Below are 19,074 nucleotides of genomic sequence, written 5' to 3' on the forward strand. Positions count from 1 at the left end.
ATGTATTCAGCACTGCTGTAGAGAAAACGTTACAGAAACGTTTCATGTTTCCTCATCTGTGTTTGACAGGTTCTTACAGCTCAGGACCTGGTGGACTTTTCACCTGTCTACAGGTGTTTGCACATTTACACTGTGCTGGTAGGTACCCCACACACACACACATACACACACACACACACACACACACACACACACACACACACTCATCCACAAACAGAATCATAGCAGCTCTTATGAGGCAGCTTACATTGTTGGACATTACAGGACTCAAGCAAAACCAGGTTGATGCAGGTCCATCAGAGCAGAACAGGAACATCATGATGATCCAGTGCCGATTAATACTAAATACTACATTTCTCTGATCAGCTTCCTTCAGCTCTGCTGATACAGTAGCCCCATAGTTCAGAATGTACCGTTTGCTTTGTAGTTCACTGCAGCTACCTTTGAACTCTATTTAAGATTTCAGCAGCACAAAGAGTTTTGTCAGTAACTTTATTGAAGTGTGTTGAATTTCTGTGTCTGCAGGGCGACCGAGAAACATTTGAGAACTACTACAGGAAACAGAGGAAGAAACAGGCCCGGCTAGTACTGCAACCACAGGCTAACATGGTGAGTAACACACAGACACAGACTGGTTCAGAATGCATTACAGCTAATGCTCAATGTAGTGACATGATAATGAAAAATACATGTGATGCATATGTCTGAAATTTAAAGAAGCTCATTGAATTTGTGGATTATATCAGGAATGAACATTATTTTACAGGATGTACAGGCAGAATGTTTTGGCTGAGGCAGCATGAAGCACAGGAAGTTGACCGCCAGCTATAAGTAAATGAATAAATAAGGCAGCAAGCCAGTTCAAGCCAGTTTAAACTTAAAGCCACTATGTGTGGAATTTGAAAATTCCTCTTTGTTTTCCTGAGTGGTAAATTCAGGACAGTTCATGCTTCATGCTGCACTTCATCCACTTGATGAGACTAGATGACTAGATGAAATAAAATACAAAAATATGAATACATAAAAACAAGTACTTTGACAGTCTAGGAGCTAAAACGTATCTAGTATGAATGTTGATATTGTTAAATGTTTAAGTGTATTCTCATGCGTTAATGCATTTATGTAATTATGTACTTAAAGATGGCTTTTCATGACTGTGTGTGTGTGTGTGTGTGTGTGTGTGTGTGTGTGTGTGTGTGTGTGTGTGTGTGTGTGTGCGTGTGCGCGCGTGTGTGTGTGTGTGTGTCCAGCATGAGACAGTGGAAGGCTACAGAAGATACTTCAATCAGATTGTGGGGTAAGATGTTCCTTCAGCACAGCTGCAGTATCTTGTCTTTACAGTCACACGGCGCTGTCCTTTAAAACGGTCTTCATGTCTTCAGGTTCTTTGTTGTGGAGGACCACATCCTCCACGCCACACAGGGGCTGGTGACCAGAGCGTTCACTGATGAACTTTGGAACATGGCCCTATCTAAGATCATTGCTGTGCTCCGCACACACTCGGTAGGCTCGCATTCGGACACATACACAAGCACACACACACACAACCAGCAGGGAGTGGACTGTGAATGAGAAGAGACTCTTGAGAATTAATGGAGATAATAGGGCCTGCTGTGGATCTATTTATACTGGAAGAACTTTTATTCTGTGGCTGACACACACACGTGCGTGCGCACACACACACACGCTTGTGGAGGTCAGTGCACCCACAAACACACTAATGATGTCACTCTCAAGAGAAGAGGTCAAAACACACATACGCATGCAGCCAAAGAGGAGGTCATTGGGGCCTTAATGAGAGACAGATTGCAACAATAACAGCAGATTAAGAAGGCATATTCCTGACGGCTGGGCTCTAGTCAGTTGTAAATGACCCAGAGGATTATGCAAACAGGCCAGAGAATGGCCTGCACAGCATGGGGTGAAAAGACTAACAAAGGCCCTGGCCTCCCCCCCTGGCCTCCAGCCCCTCTGCTGGGCCATGATGCAGGCACCTCCACACTGCCAGGGTCCTGCCCTTCCAACCGCTGTGTGGTCAGCCCTCTGGGATTCATTTTTTCCATGAACCAGGCCTCTTCTAATTCACTGTAAAACTTTCTGCAGTTTGATAGCAGATCATAAAAAGTGTTCATACTGTACATTTTTAGTAATCAAATCCATCACAACACAACTGTTAGCAGTTCTGCTCACCATAATAAATAAAATAAATAATGAAAAGAATACATATATAACAGTACACAGTGTTACACTGAAACACTGTCACATTCACATGGAGCATAAAACAGAGCATGGTAGATGTTGGCTAATAAAACTGTCTAAGCCTGTGACATACATTCCTGCCACTGCTGTGATTTGCTGCTGTTTAGTTCAGTCTCCAGCTGATTGTTGGTGTGTGAGCATGTGTGTGTCTGAGTAAACAAAGAGGCAGGCAGACGCCTCTTTACGTCAAATCTCAGCCTGTGTTCATTTACTCTGTTGATTTACACACTCCTGTGTTTGGCAGGATCCTTGTGTCAGTGTTAAGGGACTCAACTGTGCTGCTTTCAGAGCCATAAATCACTCTGCACTCCAGAAAAATGGAGGGACTTTGTTGGTGTTGATTGACCCTCGGCTAAGCCCCTCCCCCCTGGGGGTGACTAGTCGAGCTTACTATTCTAGCATTTCATTGAAGCAGTTTACAGTGACAAGTTTTGATTTTTAAATCATAACTTTGCTCACTCATTCACTAATTCCTTTTATAGGAAATAATAAATTAGTTTTTACTGAGAGCAAGAAACTCAATAAGCATCATTCTGCATCATAAGTCACAGGTGCAGCATTGTACGGCTGTAGAAACTGTAGCATGCATTTAACATGAACTTTGTGAGCTGGTGAGACAAAGACAAAGCAGCTACCAGTGGCTAAAATTCTAATAAATAGCACTGAGGATTAAGTGCCAGCTCTGAATAAAGCCTTTACCAGTCTAATAACGTAGTTAATCATAAGCAATTCAAGTAATGCGAGGTTAGCAGGTAATGAACTAGTTATGTTAGGTAAGCTAACATTAGGTTTAAATTAGAGCAAACACTGTTAATAATATATATATTAAATAATATATATGCCATATCAGAGCAGAAGCAGTGAGAAGTAGCTGTGTGGAAATTATCTTTTTTTGTTATTATTTTATTTATTAGTGATTTCTTTTTTTTTTCTGACTAAAACAACGCCACGCATTACAAATCTCTTGTAAATGATTAATTTATTATTATTAATTTCATATAAATGATTGTTTGCTGATTGTGTTTGTTGTCCCCAGTCATACTGTGATGACCCAGACCTAGTCCTGGAGCTGAAGAACCTCATAGTCATCTTTGCTGACACGCTACAGGTTGGTTTTGAGCTGTACTTCATGAAGTTTGTAGAGCAACAGAGATGAACACATTCTGTTTTCTGTATGTATGATATTTGCTTATGTGTGCACAGGGTTATGGTTTCCCAGTGAATCGGTTGTTTGACCTGCTATTTGAGGTCAGAGACCAGTACAATGAAACTCTGCTGAAGAAGTGGGCACTGGTTTTCAGGTGAGCTTTGCTGGTGTGTCACTGATTTTCTGCCCATCATTTTACAAGTGAGACCCCCACATGAAATCAAGCTGGTGTTTGCTGTGAAAAGAGTTGTGGAGTTTCTTCAGAAGTTTCTGTGTCAGGGGGTGGCATTTAGCTCAGTTGGTAGAGCAGCCGCCCCATGTGTGAAGGCTCAGTCCTTGCTGCGGAAGCCCAGGGTTCAAATCCGACCTGTGGCTCTTTCCTGCACGTCCGTCCCTGTCTCTCTCTCCCTACATTCCTGTCACTTTTCAGCTGTCTCTATCCAATAAAGCTTGAAAAGGCCAAAAAATAATAATAATAATAAAAAAGAAGTTTCTGTGTCAGAATTGGAAGTTTTCAGCATGACTTAAAAGATTTAAAAATACTCCAGCAGTACTTTTAGGTAAAGAGTCCTCTTTTCGTTCAAAAGCTTGAAAAACTGGGAGTTTCTTTGCATTTCCACAGCAGCTTTAAAATACATTAAAATGTTCTTTTTTTTATCATAAGCCTCAAATGTGACTAGATCAGAAACAGGCTTATTGCAGTGTAAGTTTTTACACACAAGTAATTTGCATTCATGTTTTGATGGGTAATAAACATTGTTAATTAAAAAATATGAGCAAGATAAAAACCCACTGCTAGAAGATATAAATATAAAATTTAATTTAAAACAAAATTAAAATTGCTGTACAGTACAGCACAGGATAGTGCAAAGTATTCACCAGATATTGTGCAAAAGTTCACTCTATGCAGAATATATCATAAATAATATAATAATAAAAATATTTATTAAAATATTATATATAAACATAGCAATCCAAGCAATCCAAAAGATTAAATTGTTCAATATCAACTTGATATTTTAAAACCATGTATAAGTCTTTATATGATTGTGACTGATATTTAAGGGTGCATGTCGAATACATAGAAATAAAACTTTGAAAGAAATCTCATGAAAAGACCTGGACAAATTGTACTGTGAGAACATTAGTGTAAAAGCGAGAACTGCTCAAAGCTTAAATGATTGTAACTGTTCAAACATTACATAACATTGTTTTATTTTCCACAGGGAGATCTTTGAGTTGGACAACTACAGTCCAATCCCAGTGGAGACAGAGGAGGAGTATAAAGTGGTGGTCAGCCGCTTTCCCTTCCACGATGCTGAGATAGAAAAGGTAACATGTTCAAGTTACCATAACTTTACAGACAGATACATCCAAAGCATGATGAAAACATTTTTCTTCTGCAGATCGACACGAGTGATTGCTAGAAAGTTAATCCTCACCAGGTGAAAGTGGTTACTAGACAAAAGATGATATAACACACACCCTTACCTTCTACAATATTTATACTCATAGAATCATAACTAGGGAGATAAAAAATACTCCAAATAATTGTGTAGTTAGAGATAAAATTGGATCTGTCTTCCTTTGACTTTTCTTGACGTTTAATTCCTACAGCACTACCATACCGACTGAAAGTGTTACGAAGAATGTAACTGGTTAGCACTGACCTGTCTGTGTCTGTCTCTGTCTGTCTGTCTGTCTGTCTGTCTGTGTCTGTGGGTAAGCAGCAGGACTTCCCGAAGAAGCTGCCAATGTCCCAGTCAGTCCCGCAGATCTACACGCAGGTCAAAGAGTTCATTTATGCCAGCCTCAAGTTCTCAGAGTCACTTCACCGCAGGTTAGTCTCACCCAATAACTGTTCATTTTCCTGAAAGCTGAGGCGGACAAAGGAACTCTAGTACAGCTCTAACCTTTGGTCTCTTTGTTGTGCATCTGTACAATACATATATATAAATATATTTTTATTTTGTATCAAGTTCAACAGAGATTGATGACATGTTGCGAAAATCAACCAACTTGCTGCTGACAAGAACACTCAGCAGCTGTCTGCAAAACCTCATCAAGAAACCCCACATAGGACTCACTGAAGTAAGGACAACAGTGCTGTTACCAATCACATGTACACACACACACACACACACACACACACACACACACACACACACACACACTCACTCACTCACTCACTCACTCACTCACTCACTCACTCACTCATCATTCAGTCTAAAATTGTAACTGTTTGTCTGTAGCTGGTGCAGATCATCATTAACACCACCCACCTGGAGCAGGCCTGCAGGTATCTGGAGGAGTTTATAACAAACATCACCAATGTCTCCCCCGAAACAGTACACACCACAAGACTCTATGGCTTGTCCACATTCAAGGTAACATATAAGTAAATGCAAGTTTGTTGCTGGAGTGATGTGTCCTGTTACTGATTTCCATTCTTTTCGAAATCACAGACTGGTCCAAGAGATGCTGCATCACACATTATTAGTGTGGATGCAGCATGCCAAAATGACCCCACCAATTTACCTTTTCAATAATCACAAGGCTTAGCATTACATTAGCAACTACGAGCATAACACACCCAAATCTGCAACCTAGCAGTTGGTTTTATTGCATTGTGGGTAATGTAGGCCACAGGTTTTTGACAAGGAAAACGAATAGATGGAATAAAAAATATATGTCTGCTTCTGCTACATCAATTTTGATCCTTTTTTAAGCCTCCATGCTTTTGAGTACTACATTCTTTACTTATATTATGCTAGCATCATGGGGCTTATAAAAGATGTTTTCCAGGATGCTCGTCACGCTGCAGAGGGAGAGATTTATACCAAACTCAACCAGAAGATCGATGAGTTCATCCAGCTAGCAGACTATGAATGGGGCATGGCTGAGTCTGACGGCCGTGCCTCTGGATACCTTATGGACCTGATCAACTTCCTACGTTCCACTTTCCAGGTCTTCACACACCTCCCGGTGAGTCCGATACACCTACTGACCTCTGACCCATTGAACCCACAGCTTTTCTCTTGGAACTTTGGGACATTGTGTTCTTGGTTTTTAGACTCAGCTGCTGTCAAATGGTGTGTGGCCGTGTTGATTGTGTTTTTGTTGATAATAGGGATGTGATAATCCCCTTTTTCACTTTTTTTCCCCTCAACTTCCTACCGTCTCCTGTTGTTTTCCTATATGTTCATCACATCCCTATTAAAACGTGTGTACTGTCTGAAAGTGAATTGTTGTAAATATGAATTTAATGTTGGACTGAGTTTGTCTTGCGTTGGTGATTTGTCCATATGCATTGTAACTGTGCTGTTACTGAGTTGTACACTGCTTTTGCATCTACTGACATTATCTTCTACAAGACACATTTGGTGAAGGACTTGGTCAGTAAATGTGTGTTTTGGCCCGGATAGCTGACAGCTGCAGCCTGATCACTTCCACTCTGAGTGGGCCACTTGCCTGCTCTTCTCTCCAGCATCTTGTGTCTTAAATGAGTTCCTGCTTATTGTGTTTGTTTTTTGTTTGTCCTGGCTTCCCATCCTCCCCCTGTAGTAAACAGTGCTGTAACTAATTTGTTTTACTAGCAGTTTTATTCCTTGATTAATTTTACTTGTCAAGCATGCAATATATCTCTAGTTGAATTGACCTCCTCCTGTCCATTTATTGTTGCCACATTTCTTTTCCTGTCCTTTCCCTCTTTCCCTCCCCCTCTTCCATTTTTGGTTGGTTTGGGGTTGTCTCTGCTCAGAATAACAACAATGACCATGCGTCGATGTCGGTGAGTATTCCTGCCTGGCTGTTACAGTATTCTGCCATTCTTCAGGCAAAGGGGAAATGAAAAGCATGCTCATGTTTGACTGCAGAAGCTCCACTACTCCAGGCTTGTTGGTTATATCCTTTAGTACGAACATTGAAAGACAACGTTTGTATTTGCGTTTTTAACAGTCTCATCCAAAGGGGCTTTAGCCGTGTTGCTACTGCATGGTATGGCTCAGCTCTACTCACCTCGACTCACGTTTGGTACCAGGTACTTTTTAAAATTTAGTTTTCCGCTGCAGATAGTACCCCCTCAACGTAAGCGGAATTCTTAGCTAATCATTGTAGTGATGCCACATGAAAATACAGTGACATCTTCAACATGACACAAACACAGGAGCAAAGGAGGAAATTTGGAAGGGATGTCTGCTTGTCACAGTGAGGAGACAATCAAAACAAGACAAAAGACAAAATCCTACAAGAGCACAGACGAGACATGAAGTAACCATTCTTAGTGATCTGCAGTGTTTTCACACCACCTTTTAGTTTTGGTCAACCTTGCTGGGATAGCAAAACAGTACCAGGTATTATTCACAAGATTTGACAATGGAAAACCCCAAAAGAGCAAGAGTCAAACCATACAGTTGAAACACAGCATTTGAATGAGAGAAGACCAAGCAGCAGCCACCACAGTTGAAAGCTAAAGCCAGATGGGAAAGCCCTCCAATGATTGCTAGATGCTGGCCAAGAAAGTTGATTTACTTGATCTCAACTTCTCACTTGAAATGCAAAGATTCACCGTCAGTTTCCATAAGACATGGTTTCAGTAGACAGTATTACTTCTTTACTGTGTCTTGCTCACATGATTTCAGAATAAAAGGGCACAATTGCTAACTGTCATCGTGTATGACAAAATAATCTCAACTCAAATTGACTCTCTGAGCTTTCAGCTACATCTCACAGTCTTCAATTATGTTGTCACATGTGCTGTTCCTAGTTTCAGAATGACCTTCCATGCTTAACTGAAATCAGATCTCAGTACATCAAGGTCCTGTGTTCAAAGACCTTGATAATTGCACGCCCAGTTGCATGCTTTTGTAACTTAACCTCAGGCATTGTGTGACTAGAGTTTCTTACACACCTCTGGAGCTCTAGTTTATCTGTCACATTCTGACAGTTCATCCCGTCTTCCTGTTTTTTTTTTTGTTGTTGTTATTTTTAGTGACATTTTTGCTTGTAATTGCTTTGAGAAAATGTTAATCAGATGGTGCTGAGAATTTTTCTTTTGAAACACGCCCACTTTACACAGTTTGGTCAGTTGTCTGGAGGTTAGAAGGTATGCAGGTTAAATCTTCTTTTTTCATTCTTCAAACAACTACCTCCACCTTCATGTGTTCAGCCATGTGGAACACACTGAATGCCTCATAGAAGATACAAAGCTATACACCGTCTGACTATAGGTTATCTATCTAACTTGACTGCTATGCTGCCCCCAACCAGGCTCACATCATTGTTTATTCAAAGCTTAATTTTCCACATCCACACTAAAACACCAAACTAGCATTCTGAAGACCATTTTCAAAAGGTTCAGTTTTCAGGTGTCAAAAATGACAACTTATTGTTGATGGAAAGTCAAAACAGTTTTCAAAATTCATTTTCTCAGTGTGGATGTATGAGCAGGTGCTTCTTTCTGTGGGCATTAACAGAGTTTTAAAGCCTTTTCTTTAGCGGTCCCTCAGTTGGAATTCAGTCTATACAGAGTCAGCAATTTGTTTGTGTGATTTAACGAATGTGCAATCACCAGGCTGAAATGCTCATTTAGAGTGAGTGCCACACCATGTATCACTGCTATCTGTCTGCTGGTCAGTTGTCAGCATGAAGGATGTTAAATGGGATGTTGTGGTGCTCAAACAAGGGAAGCCATATATATACAGTACCAGTCACACTTTCTCATTCAGTCGTTTCTCTTTTTTTTTTTTTTAATAATTTTCTACATTGTAGATTAAAACTGAAGACATAGGAACACTAAATAACACATGGAATTATGTGATAAAAAAGTGTAAAGAAAGTAAAATATATTTATCCTCTCAGTCAGCTTCATGAGGTTGTCGTGAGTTGTGGGTGCTTTGCACCCCCACACCAACACAACTCCTCCTCTTCCATGCATCATGGTGGGAGCCACACATATAGATATCATCCATTCACCTTGTCTCTTAAAAACAAAAATCAAATTTGGACTCATCAGACCAAAGTACAAATTTCCACTGGTCTAATGTCTATTACTTGTGTTTCTTGACCAGTTCTCTTCTTTTTGTTGGTCTCCCTCAGTTTGCGGTAATTCGACCATGAAGGCCTGATTCTTTTCCAAACAATTGATTTTAAGTGTCTGCTACTGGAACCCTGTAAAGCATTTATGTGGGCTCTACTCTGAGGTGCCGTTAATTGGCTTTCTGAAGCTGCTAACTGTAATGAACTTCTCCTCTGCAGCAGAGCTAACTCTTGGTCTTCCTTTCCTGGGGTGGACCTCATCAGAGCCAGTTTCATCAGATAATGATGGACTGTTGCTTCTCTTTACTTAGTTGAGTGGTTCTTGCCATAATATGGATTACTACACTAGTTGAAACATAACTGATGGTCTCAGAGGCATTAAAAAGGCCAGACATGACACAACTTTTAATTGAAAAACATTACAGTTGAAGACCTAATGAAGCTGATTGAGAGAATGCCAATTTGCTAAGTGTGCAAAAGGTGGCTTTTTCGTTCATCACATTAATTTCATAAAAGTTCTAACATAGTTCTGACGTCTTCACTGTCAACGTACAATGTAGAAAGTGCTAAAGAAAAAACATTGAATGAGGAGGTGTATTCAAACCCTTGACTGCTGGCTGTGCATTATCCTTGACATTGGGGCCACCACATCCCTGGCTTTGAGACTTTTGCATGAGTATCTGTGAGAATGGATTGTGTTGATCTGCTTTTCTGTTTACCACAAATATTTATTGTAATTCTCAGCTCCATCCAAAGTTACTGTTAGCGTTTCATACACTTGAGGGGAGGTTTAACTTGTAGCAATTACACTTGTTTTATGGTGGATATAAGTTAAAACATACCTGCTCACAGAAGAAGCAGAATCAAGAATACCTCAAGTAATAGAAACGCTCACAATTCTTTTTTTTGCTTTGGAGATGTAAACATGATGCTGTGGGAGTATGTAGAGTGTTCTGTGTATATTTAGTGATTGAACTTATGTTCTGCCATACCTGCATGCGTTGGGGTGGTTTTTGTGTTACGTGTGATATTTTGCAAAGACCATACATTGGGAAATTAACAGCAGAATAAATGGTGTAATACTTTTCAGTAAGAGGTTCTAATTTGATTTAATGGTAATAAAAGCATGTTTTATCTGATATTTACGGTAAGGTGACATGTTTGACATAAAAAATATTTTATGTATGAGGATTTCTATTGCACAGTCGTCCTTTATTAGACTAGATCAGGGGTTTGGAACCTTTTTGTCTTTTAAAGGTTATTGATTACTGTTCAAGATATCAGTGTTCATACTACTTTATAGCAGAAACCAATTCATTGCCTATTTATGTGCAATATGCCGATGACAGTTAAAGTAATTACGAACATTCTTTGAAGACTGTCAGTTGTTACTGAATCACTCATGGTTACTCTACGAAGAGTCATCTCCGCTAGTGTTTGTCAGTCAAGGCAATACCATTAATACAATCAGACTAATGCAAACATAAAGAAAGACATATCAGTCACTCAACAGCATTCAAATCTATGTCAGTTTTTTTTTTTTTTTTTTTTTTTTCTGTACATGAGGTCCGTTCATGCAAACAGCAGTTACTCACTTCGTTACTACCACTTGGTCATATTTAGCCATGCCTCAACTTTACCTTTTATTCCTTACTGTTCTTTGATATATAGCTCCAATGATAAATAAATATTTGACATATATGATATGACTTTGTCATATCATATATGTCATTTTGCAATATTTTGATAATATTAACGCATAAAATTCGATTCAGCTTATGTTGTGCCTCCATTGTATTTGGGTGGCATCACAATCTGTATGGGTAGATACAACTAGGGACAAGTGAGGACATGTATCTATGGGATCTATGGGAACACAAATAAAAGCAAAAAGGGTCAGTTAAATTTGTTGACATCTCTTTCACTCATCAACTACATACATGAGTATTTTCTTCTTAAGAGCACTTAGCTCTGTCATAATGACATTCATCAACAACGTTTGTTTGAAACCAAACACCAAACACCCATATGCTGTCTAAGTCCTCTTGTCCTCTTGTGCTTTATATCAATAATTCACTGTCATAGTTTCCGTTTGTATTAGCATTATGCATCAGTACAAATCATTTCTGTTAAAGCTTCATGTACCCTTTTGTCTGCATTGATATAAACATTAACATACATGCTGGTGCAGAGAAGGCACTGTGTATGCAGTCTTGCCAGTCTTCAGTCTTGTGCTTCTCTTGCTGAGGCAAATAGATCTCACAACATGTTCGCAGCAGCGTTTTCCATTTTAGCATAAAATAATCATCTTGACTGTGTTCATTCTAAACACATCTTTAGTCTTGGTCCCACCGGAAAGTGAGCAAAGTTCATGTGAGAACCCTTGAAAATTGGTGGTGCTGAAAGCCAGTTGAAAAAAATGACTACTCATACTTGGTGAACCACTGTAGGTCAGCCAATTACTATTAACTTTCTCTGGTTTGGGCTCTCTGGCTGTCCTTTCTCTCAAAGGTTAGTACTGCCAAGATGGTTTGCATTGGTTAAAAATGCAAATTTGTATGGCACAGTTGACATAACTAGTCAATGAACTTAACTAAAAACTGTAGATTTATACTCAGCAATTCCAATGGATCTAATTGGTATTGCTTAAAATGTCACAGTATTACATGCTGGTCTGACCAAGCACTCTACACAACAACAAGAAAGATATAGTTGGCATTGAAGAAGTATACATCTATCCAGCTTAATCCAAAAGGTGTGTATTTTCCCAGCCATTGAACAAGCATTGACATTTTGTTAAGAATAACTTTATTAATAGTTGTGTTGCTGTATATCTTGTACCTCACTGCCATGTTATACAGAACTCATTTACATGTTTTCCACTCTGTCCAAGAGGGATCTGGTTGGTGTCAAATTATCTACACTAAAAGACACTTAGGTTGTTGATAATGAAATTGTAAAATGGAAAAATGGAATAATTCAGTATCTTTGAAAAAGCTTTATTGCTCACAACCCATAGGTTCCTGACCCCTGTGCTAGATGGTAAATTGTGTGAAGTACTTGTTCCTTTGCCTGTGCATATTTTCACCTGTGTTTCTGTTTATCCAGAATTCAATACGGAGCTAAGAGTTAATTATTGTTTGCCCTTCTCACTCTTTATCCCCCATATCTATTTTTACTCCTATATCCTTTTCCCTCAAACCCTACTTCTCTTCTTTAACCTTTTCACCATTTAACCTTTTACTCTCTTGCTGTTGTTTTCCACGATTCCTTTCATACCTCTTTACTCTCTTCTTTTACTTGCCTGTCTGTCCTACACACTTTCTTATTCTCCAATCATTTCTGTACATGATCTATGTTTACCCCTTCCACCTCTCTCCCTGCTTTCTCCTCCTTCTTCATTGTCCTCTTCATCTCCATCTTAATATTTCCTACACCTTTCCATCTTTCCTTCCTCTGTTGCATCTTATCTTCCCTGTCCTCCTTCCCTCTGACTATCCCTCATTCTGCAGGGTAAAGTGGCCCAGACAGCTTGTATGTCAGCCTGCAAGCATTTGTCCACGTCACTGATGCAGATGCTTCTGGACACAGAACTCAAGCAGATCAGTATGGGAGCCATTCAGCAGTTCAACTTAGATGTCATTCAGTGTGAATGTGAGTAAAAAGAACTTATGTTCATTTTTGTCCATGCTCTAATATTACATCAATAGTTACATCTACAGGACTGGAAAATGTTCACATAATTAAGAGAAAAATTAAGCCTGTATTCAGACTGGAAATAACAAACCCAGTTCACACAGGAGGACAATCAGATTAAAATTTATTTTTAACATATATAAAATAAAATAATATATAAAACATTTGACAATTAGTAGCAATGTATTGCGTTATAATTGGTGTTTTGTTTTTTATGTTGTAGATCATATTAATTATCATTATTTATAATTTTTCTTTAGCCAAGGTATCAACACATTTCATCAAAACATCAGAACATGACTTCTTTCTTAAACCCCTGTGGCAGCAGCAAAACCAGTTTGATATTAGTTTAATACTTCTTACTAGAGTTGGGAAACGAGTATCCGGTACGGATAAAGCACTTTTACCAAGTCTGAGTATTATACAAGTAATAGGAGTCAATATCAGTGCTGGGATTGAATGTAAATCCTCATTGGGTAGCTGACTGTGTCTGCGTTCTGTGATAGGCTAGTCACAGCCCCTCTCCTACACACATACAGATGTATTGTGTTGCTGTGTCTGCTCTGCTCACTCACACACAGAACAGCTCTCTGTCTGTCCTCAGTCACTCAGGTTAGCGGCTCTCTTCCTTTAACGTTCAGGGTTTCTTCTCGCTACACAAGCTACTCTCTCTCTCTTTTGTTTTGTTAAAGCTTCACACAGCATCACCCGGGGACTGAAGGTAGTAGAGTGCATCACCAAACTGCATCACTAACAAACAAACAAGTTGACCAACCAATGAAACTGTGACAAATAAGAATTTAATACAATTGTGAGATTTCTAAAGATTCCAACCCATGATAGTATAATATAATATAATCCATAATGAAAGTCGATTAACAACTCTTAATTTAAATATAGTACATACATAGTAAACATAGTACAGTTACCAACCGCAATATCACCACAGTCAAATGCAGACATTTTGTAGACCACAGTTTTGTCTCAGAAGAGTTTCTATGCAGAAATCCTAATTTGTCACTCCACATGGGTCCTAGAATAATCAGTGACTCAGTTAATCACTGATTATACTGAAATAAGCTTAAGAGAAACCTGCAAAGTATCAAGACAGAGTGTAGAGTTACCACATTGAAAGATGAGCCTCTGGCATATTGAGAAGTATCATCTGCATAAAAACGTACATATGAATGCAGTGTAGAAGTAGAAGAATACTTGGTTGTGGGAGACTATAAGCTGTGGCTCACAGGCAGAGCAGGTCGTCCATTAATCAGATGATCGGCGGTTCGATCCCCGGCTCCTGCGGTCTGCATGTCGAGGTTGGGCAAGACACTGAACCCCAAATTGCTCCCGAAGGCTGTGCCATCGGTGTGTGAATGTGTATGAATGGTTAGATCCTTAAACTGATGAGCAGTTGGCACCTTGCATGGTAGCCAATGCCATCAGTGTATGAATGTGTGTGAATGGGGTGAATGAGATATGTAGTGTAGAGTGCTTTGAGTGGTCGGAAGACTAGAAAGGCGCTATATAAGTACAGTCTATTTACCATTTACCATTTATTGGGCTCTTTAATGGGCCATTAATCTAACCTAAAAGAATAGGGTTTGTTTATGGTGTTGTTTCTCTAAAATATGGTCAACAGTGTCAAATGATTTTGATAGTTCAATAGTGCAGCTCAATGTGATACTACAGGTCTTTATTCCTGAGGCTGTAATATATTACACATAGACATTTTATATTGTGTGTGTGTGTGTGTGTGTGTGTGTGTGTGTGTGTGTGTGTGTGTGTGTGTGTGTGTGTGTGTGTGTGTGTGTTTGGGTCAACCAAAGTTTAGCACTACGTTAGATGATCCAGGAAGCCACAACATCACAATATCAAATTACCTTTCTGTTTTATTCTAATGTGATTCTGATGCTGTGAATCCCTACAAAGAAATGGAGACTTTATTAGGTCATTGTAGTGTGGACGGTAGTTCATGCACAACAAGAATGGTCATTTATCATTTTTGACAAGTTAATTCTGGAGTTTTGGAAAATATTCTTCATGAAAGTATTTTATATACACCCAACCACCTCAGTGTGGGAACCCTAATATGAATAAAACATTAATATCTACTCATTGTGGTTGTTACATGATAGTATCTAATAATACAGACACATAGCTGTAAATACAGACATACTGTATGTCTACTGTATTCTGTAATTGTAAAGTAATTATTGTCTGGTGTTTTTTCTTTTCAGTGTTTGCCAGTTCAGAGCCAGTCCCTGGTTTTCAAGGAGACACGCTTCAGCTGGCCTTCATTGACCTGCGACAGGTAAACTGTCCTACTGAGCAGTAGTGAAGAAACCTATTGATGTAGCTTGAATCTATTTCCACCTTTTTCCACGTCATTTTTACTTCTGCTGTCCCACATTTCATCTATTTATCTAAATTATCTTTCCAACTACAGTTAAAACAAGAAGTTTACATACACTGTAATATACACTGGAAATTGCACCCAAGGATGAACCAGACTTGTGCAAGTCCACAATTCTCTTCCTGATATCTTGGCTGATTTCTTTTGACTTTCCCATGATGTTACACAAAGTGAACAAAGTGTTTCAGGTGTGCCTTAAAATACATCCACAGGTGTGTCTCTAATTAACTCAAATGTTGTCAATAAACTTTTTAGAAGCTTCCAAAGACATGACATCATCATCTGGGCTTTCCCAAGTATTAAAAAATGGTCTAAAAAAATCCTTCACTCATTATTCTGGCAAATAGAAATAATTTTGGTAATCCTAACGGACCTAAAACAGGAAAAGTGATTGTCTGATTTCATGCCAGACAGTGAGAAAGAAAGCATATGTGTCTTTTTATACAGTGTATGTAAACTTCTGGTTTCAACTGTATATTGTGTTTCACTGGCTGTTTCTTTGCCAGACTCATGTCTCTGTGTAACCTTTTCAACTTTCACCTGACACACACACACACACAAACACAAACCCACTGCCTTCATTTTTGTTGTAAACACCAGTGGTATGTAAAGTGTTGCTGCTTCTCATTAACTCGTTTCAGTGTTGACCTGTTAATCTGAGCCTGAGGTGGAGGCTTGGCTCTGTATAATAGAGCGTTAGGGACAGAAAACCCAACAGACATGACAACTGAGGTCTGGAAAGCTGAGATCATGGTTATAGTAAAAGCTTTTATTAACGTGCAGCAAACATTTCCACACCAAGCATGTCCTCGTCATAGAAAGAAGAGGCAGGAGCGTGCCCTGACAATAGCGGTCTCTGACAGGATGGACAGGTTCTGGCAACCTATTAAGTCTTTAAGTTAGAGCACAGCACATCATCTGACTTTATCCTACAGACAAGCATACAATTCAACATATATTGAGAAAAGGTTTTTCTATAGTTTCACTATAATTTCTACCAAGTTATGTTGTCCTCGCCAGGAAATTTCTTGGAAAAGACCTGAAAAACCAAGGGTTAGTTACTCAAATAATGAACTGTAGAAGGTACATGCTTAAGATCCCCAAATCAACAGGAAAAGAATCCAAAGGACATGGGCCTGTTTTTGAGGAGGTCTTTCCTGCGATGTAGCTCATTAGACAAGATGTGTCCATGTTCCCTTTTATACAGGCTGCTTGGTTGACATGTTAATCCTAGCCTTAGGTAAAGGGGTTGGGAGCCATCCACAGGCTGAGGTTACTCAGAGGTCATCCTTTTACTTTCCCTTTATCTTATGGCTGCTGATTTTGTAGCTTTAACTACCTTTTAGATCATTATCCTTAAGAAAAAATTAGGGGGGCTGGTGTGTACAAAAAGGCTTTAGTTTGTATTATTATGATTATTTTTTCTGTTGCACTGGTTCGTGGGCTACTATGTTCTGTTGCCTGCAACAAAGCTCCTGTTCATGCACTTAAAATGTCTTGATGAAGAGTGTTCTAATGTTATATTGTCATTTAAAAATATGCTCTTATTTCAAACAATGTGAAACTCATCTAGTTATACCATATATTTTTAAGTTGCCATTTTAATAATGTATGTATAAAAGCACTTGAGTTTGAAATTTGCTTTATAATTTATAAATTTCTGCTAGATTTGTACACTATTGTTCTGTAAAGTGCCACAATACAGTCCCTAAAAACACCATCAATACATGTATGAAATGAAGTACATTGTTTCAGATTATATGTAAGGAACTAGCTGGATGTAGAGATTGATGCATTTATACAATATGTCTAAGTGTGGTCATAATCAAGATGCACTGAACAGAGTGGTTAACTTTCTATGGGATGTCATATAAAGCATTGTGGGATAGCAGGTGACACAGGAAAGTTGTGCAGAAGGTCCATGGTAACTTTCCAAAAATCTAAAGGGACTAAGTCATAGAGTCAGAATGTGTATTCTTACCCCTTGTGGATATTTGTGGAGGAGAATATTATTATTTCAGGTTCTGCTTGGCACAAAGGCCATTTCAGACCAAATCAGGCACTGTGGCAAAAATGCAGGTCCTACCATCCATTTGAATAGAGTTAATCAGAGGTGGCTCCAGGGGATGCAAAGAAACCAACAACCTGCGGTGGAAAAGTTGAAATAGTATCAATGTTTGGAGAAATGTAGGCTAACATCACACAGAAGTGGCCAGTCCGCTGATTAGACCAGCCAAACTGGCCCACAGTCAGTTTGAAACATCCATGCAAACATACTGTATCTATTTTTACTCCAGGTAATGCGAGTTGAGGCAGAGCTGGGGTTTGTGTGAGTTGAGCGAAACCAGGATAAGAATCATTCCACACACAGTGTGTGCATTCCTAACTACAGCTAACATCTTGTACAGTGAGTCAGCCAAGACAAGAGGAAGTTGAAAAAAGTGTCCTCTGACATGTAGTGGCTACCCACAGCCGTTGTCTTTGTGTCTTTATGAGTAAACACACCTTACTATGCTCACTCTTGAGTGATGGGTGAAAAGAAATGCTACCAGGTTCTGAGAAGACAAATCCCCCCCCCCCCCAAAAAAAAGTGGTTCTTCACACATGAAACCGACTTCTGTTTCATAGGCTTAATACGCAACTGCAATTAAAGATGATAAAGATAAAGATGTAAAAATGGAGCAGGACCTAGTGTAAAAATGATCTTATCAGACCTAGAGTTTACATTTTCTCACCTCTGGACCAGCAGTGTCTGTTGACAAGCCCAGTAGTGACCAAAGAGAATGGTCTCATCTTCCATTATAACTTCCTCCAAACAATACACGTCAATGAGACAATAGCATCCAACAGGAGACGTCCAAAGTGAAGCTTCATGTGCATAAAGGGAAGGAAAGCAGAGAGGCATTTCTAGAGTTTCAGAACGCCGCCCTGACTTATTGTTTCAATGTAAAGGTAAAACCAGGGAGTTTCACAACAAACCATGAAGTAATGTCACGAGGACATGATTTATCTGACATCGTCCTTTTGGGAAATCACACACTTCCCATTCTCTTCTTCTTTCTCTCAGGCTCTTTCCATTAATCATAAACATTCACCTCAGCCTAACCCTGGACATCAACTGCATGTAGCTTCATCACGTCTTCATTGCAGTTCAAATGTTTACTGAAAGGTAAAGCTGTCTGTCCTTAAGTGAGTGTTAAAGCTTATTGAAAACAGGTTTGCAGTTCATTTCAAATTGACACGGTGACAGATACACTGGCTGTTCTTCACTTGTTTTAATGTCTGTGTGCAGGACATTATATCTAGCAAAAGAAAACTTTCCAGCATTCTTCTCCTGCTTCACAGACATAAGAGGACAAGTTACATAAACAATTTCATATCAACTGGTAATAAATACTACATTCACAGGGGAAATTCAAAGTTATTCCAAGAATGTAGCTGAAAAAAAGAGCTCACAAGCAGGATACTGGTCATAAATTCAATGGACACTGGTGCTGGAATGGCAGATAAAGTAGGACCTTCA

The 19,074-nt window shown here is 39.2% G+C and overlaps 1 protein-coding gene across 7 annotated transcripts in view; it reads left to right on the forward strand.

Annotated features, from left to right (window-relative positions):
- Window positions 1-19,074, forward strand: part of exoc6 (exocyst complex component 6) — a 48,774-nt gene that overhangs the window by 20,873 nt on the left and 8,827 nt on the right. For 2 of the 7 annotated variants that reach the window (XM_027289373.1, XM_027289375.1), the window contains exons 9-22: window positions 70-138; window positions 526-609; window positions 1,251-1,297; window positions 1,383-1,503; window positions 3,296-3,367; window positions 3,463-3,560; window positions 4,633-4,738; window positions 5,134-5,246; window positions 5,386-5,497; window positions 5,659-5,793; window positions 6,212-6,391; window positions 7,167-7,196; window positions 12,955-13,096; window positions 15,376-15,449. In XM_027289373.1, the coding sequence (XP_027145174.1) occupies window positions 70-138; window positions 526-609; window positions 1,251-1,297; window positions 1,383-1,503; window positions 3,296-3,367; window positions 3,463-3,560; window positions 4,633-4,738; window positions 5,134-5,246; window positions 5,386-5,497; window positions 5,659-5,793; window positions 6,212-6,391; window positions 7,167-7,196; window positions 12,955-13,096; window positions 15,376-15,449 (1,383 nt within the window). The remainder of the gene's footprint in view (window positions 1-69; window positions 139-525; window positions 610-1,250; window positions 1,298-1,382; window positions 1,504-3,295; window positions 3,368-3,462; window positions 3,561-4,632; window positions 4,739-5,133; window positions 5,247-5,385; window positions 5,498-5,658; window positions 5,794-6,211; window positions 6,392-7,166; window positions 7,197-12,954; window positions 13,097-15,375; window positions 15,450-19,074) is intronic. The other 5 variants (XM_027289376.1, XM_027289379.1, XM_027289377.1 and 2 more) reach the window with 3 other exon arrangements.

The sequence above is a fragment of the Larimichthys crocea genome, chromosome XVI, assembly GCF_000972845.2.
Source record: "Larimichthys crocea isolate SSNF chromosome XVI, L_crocea_2.0, whole genome shotgun sequence".
NCBI lineage: Eukaryota > Metazoa > Chordata > Actinopteri > Sciaenidae > Larimichthys > Larimichthys crocea.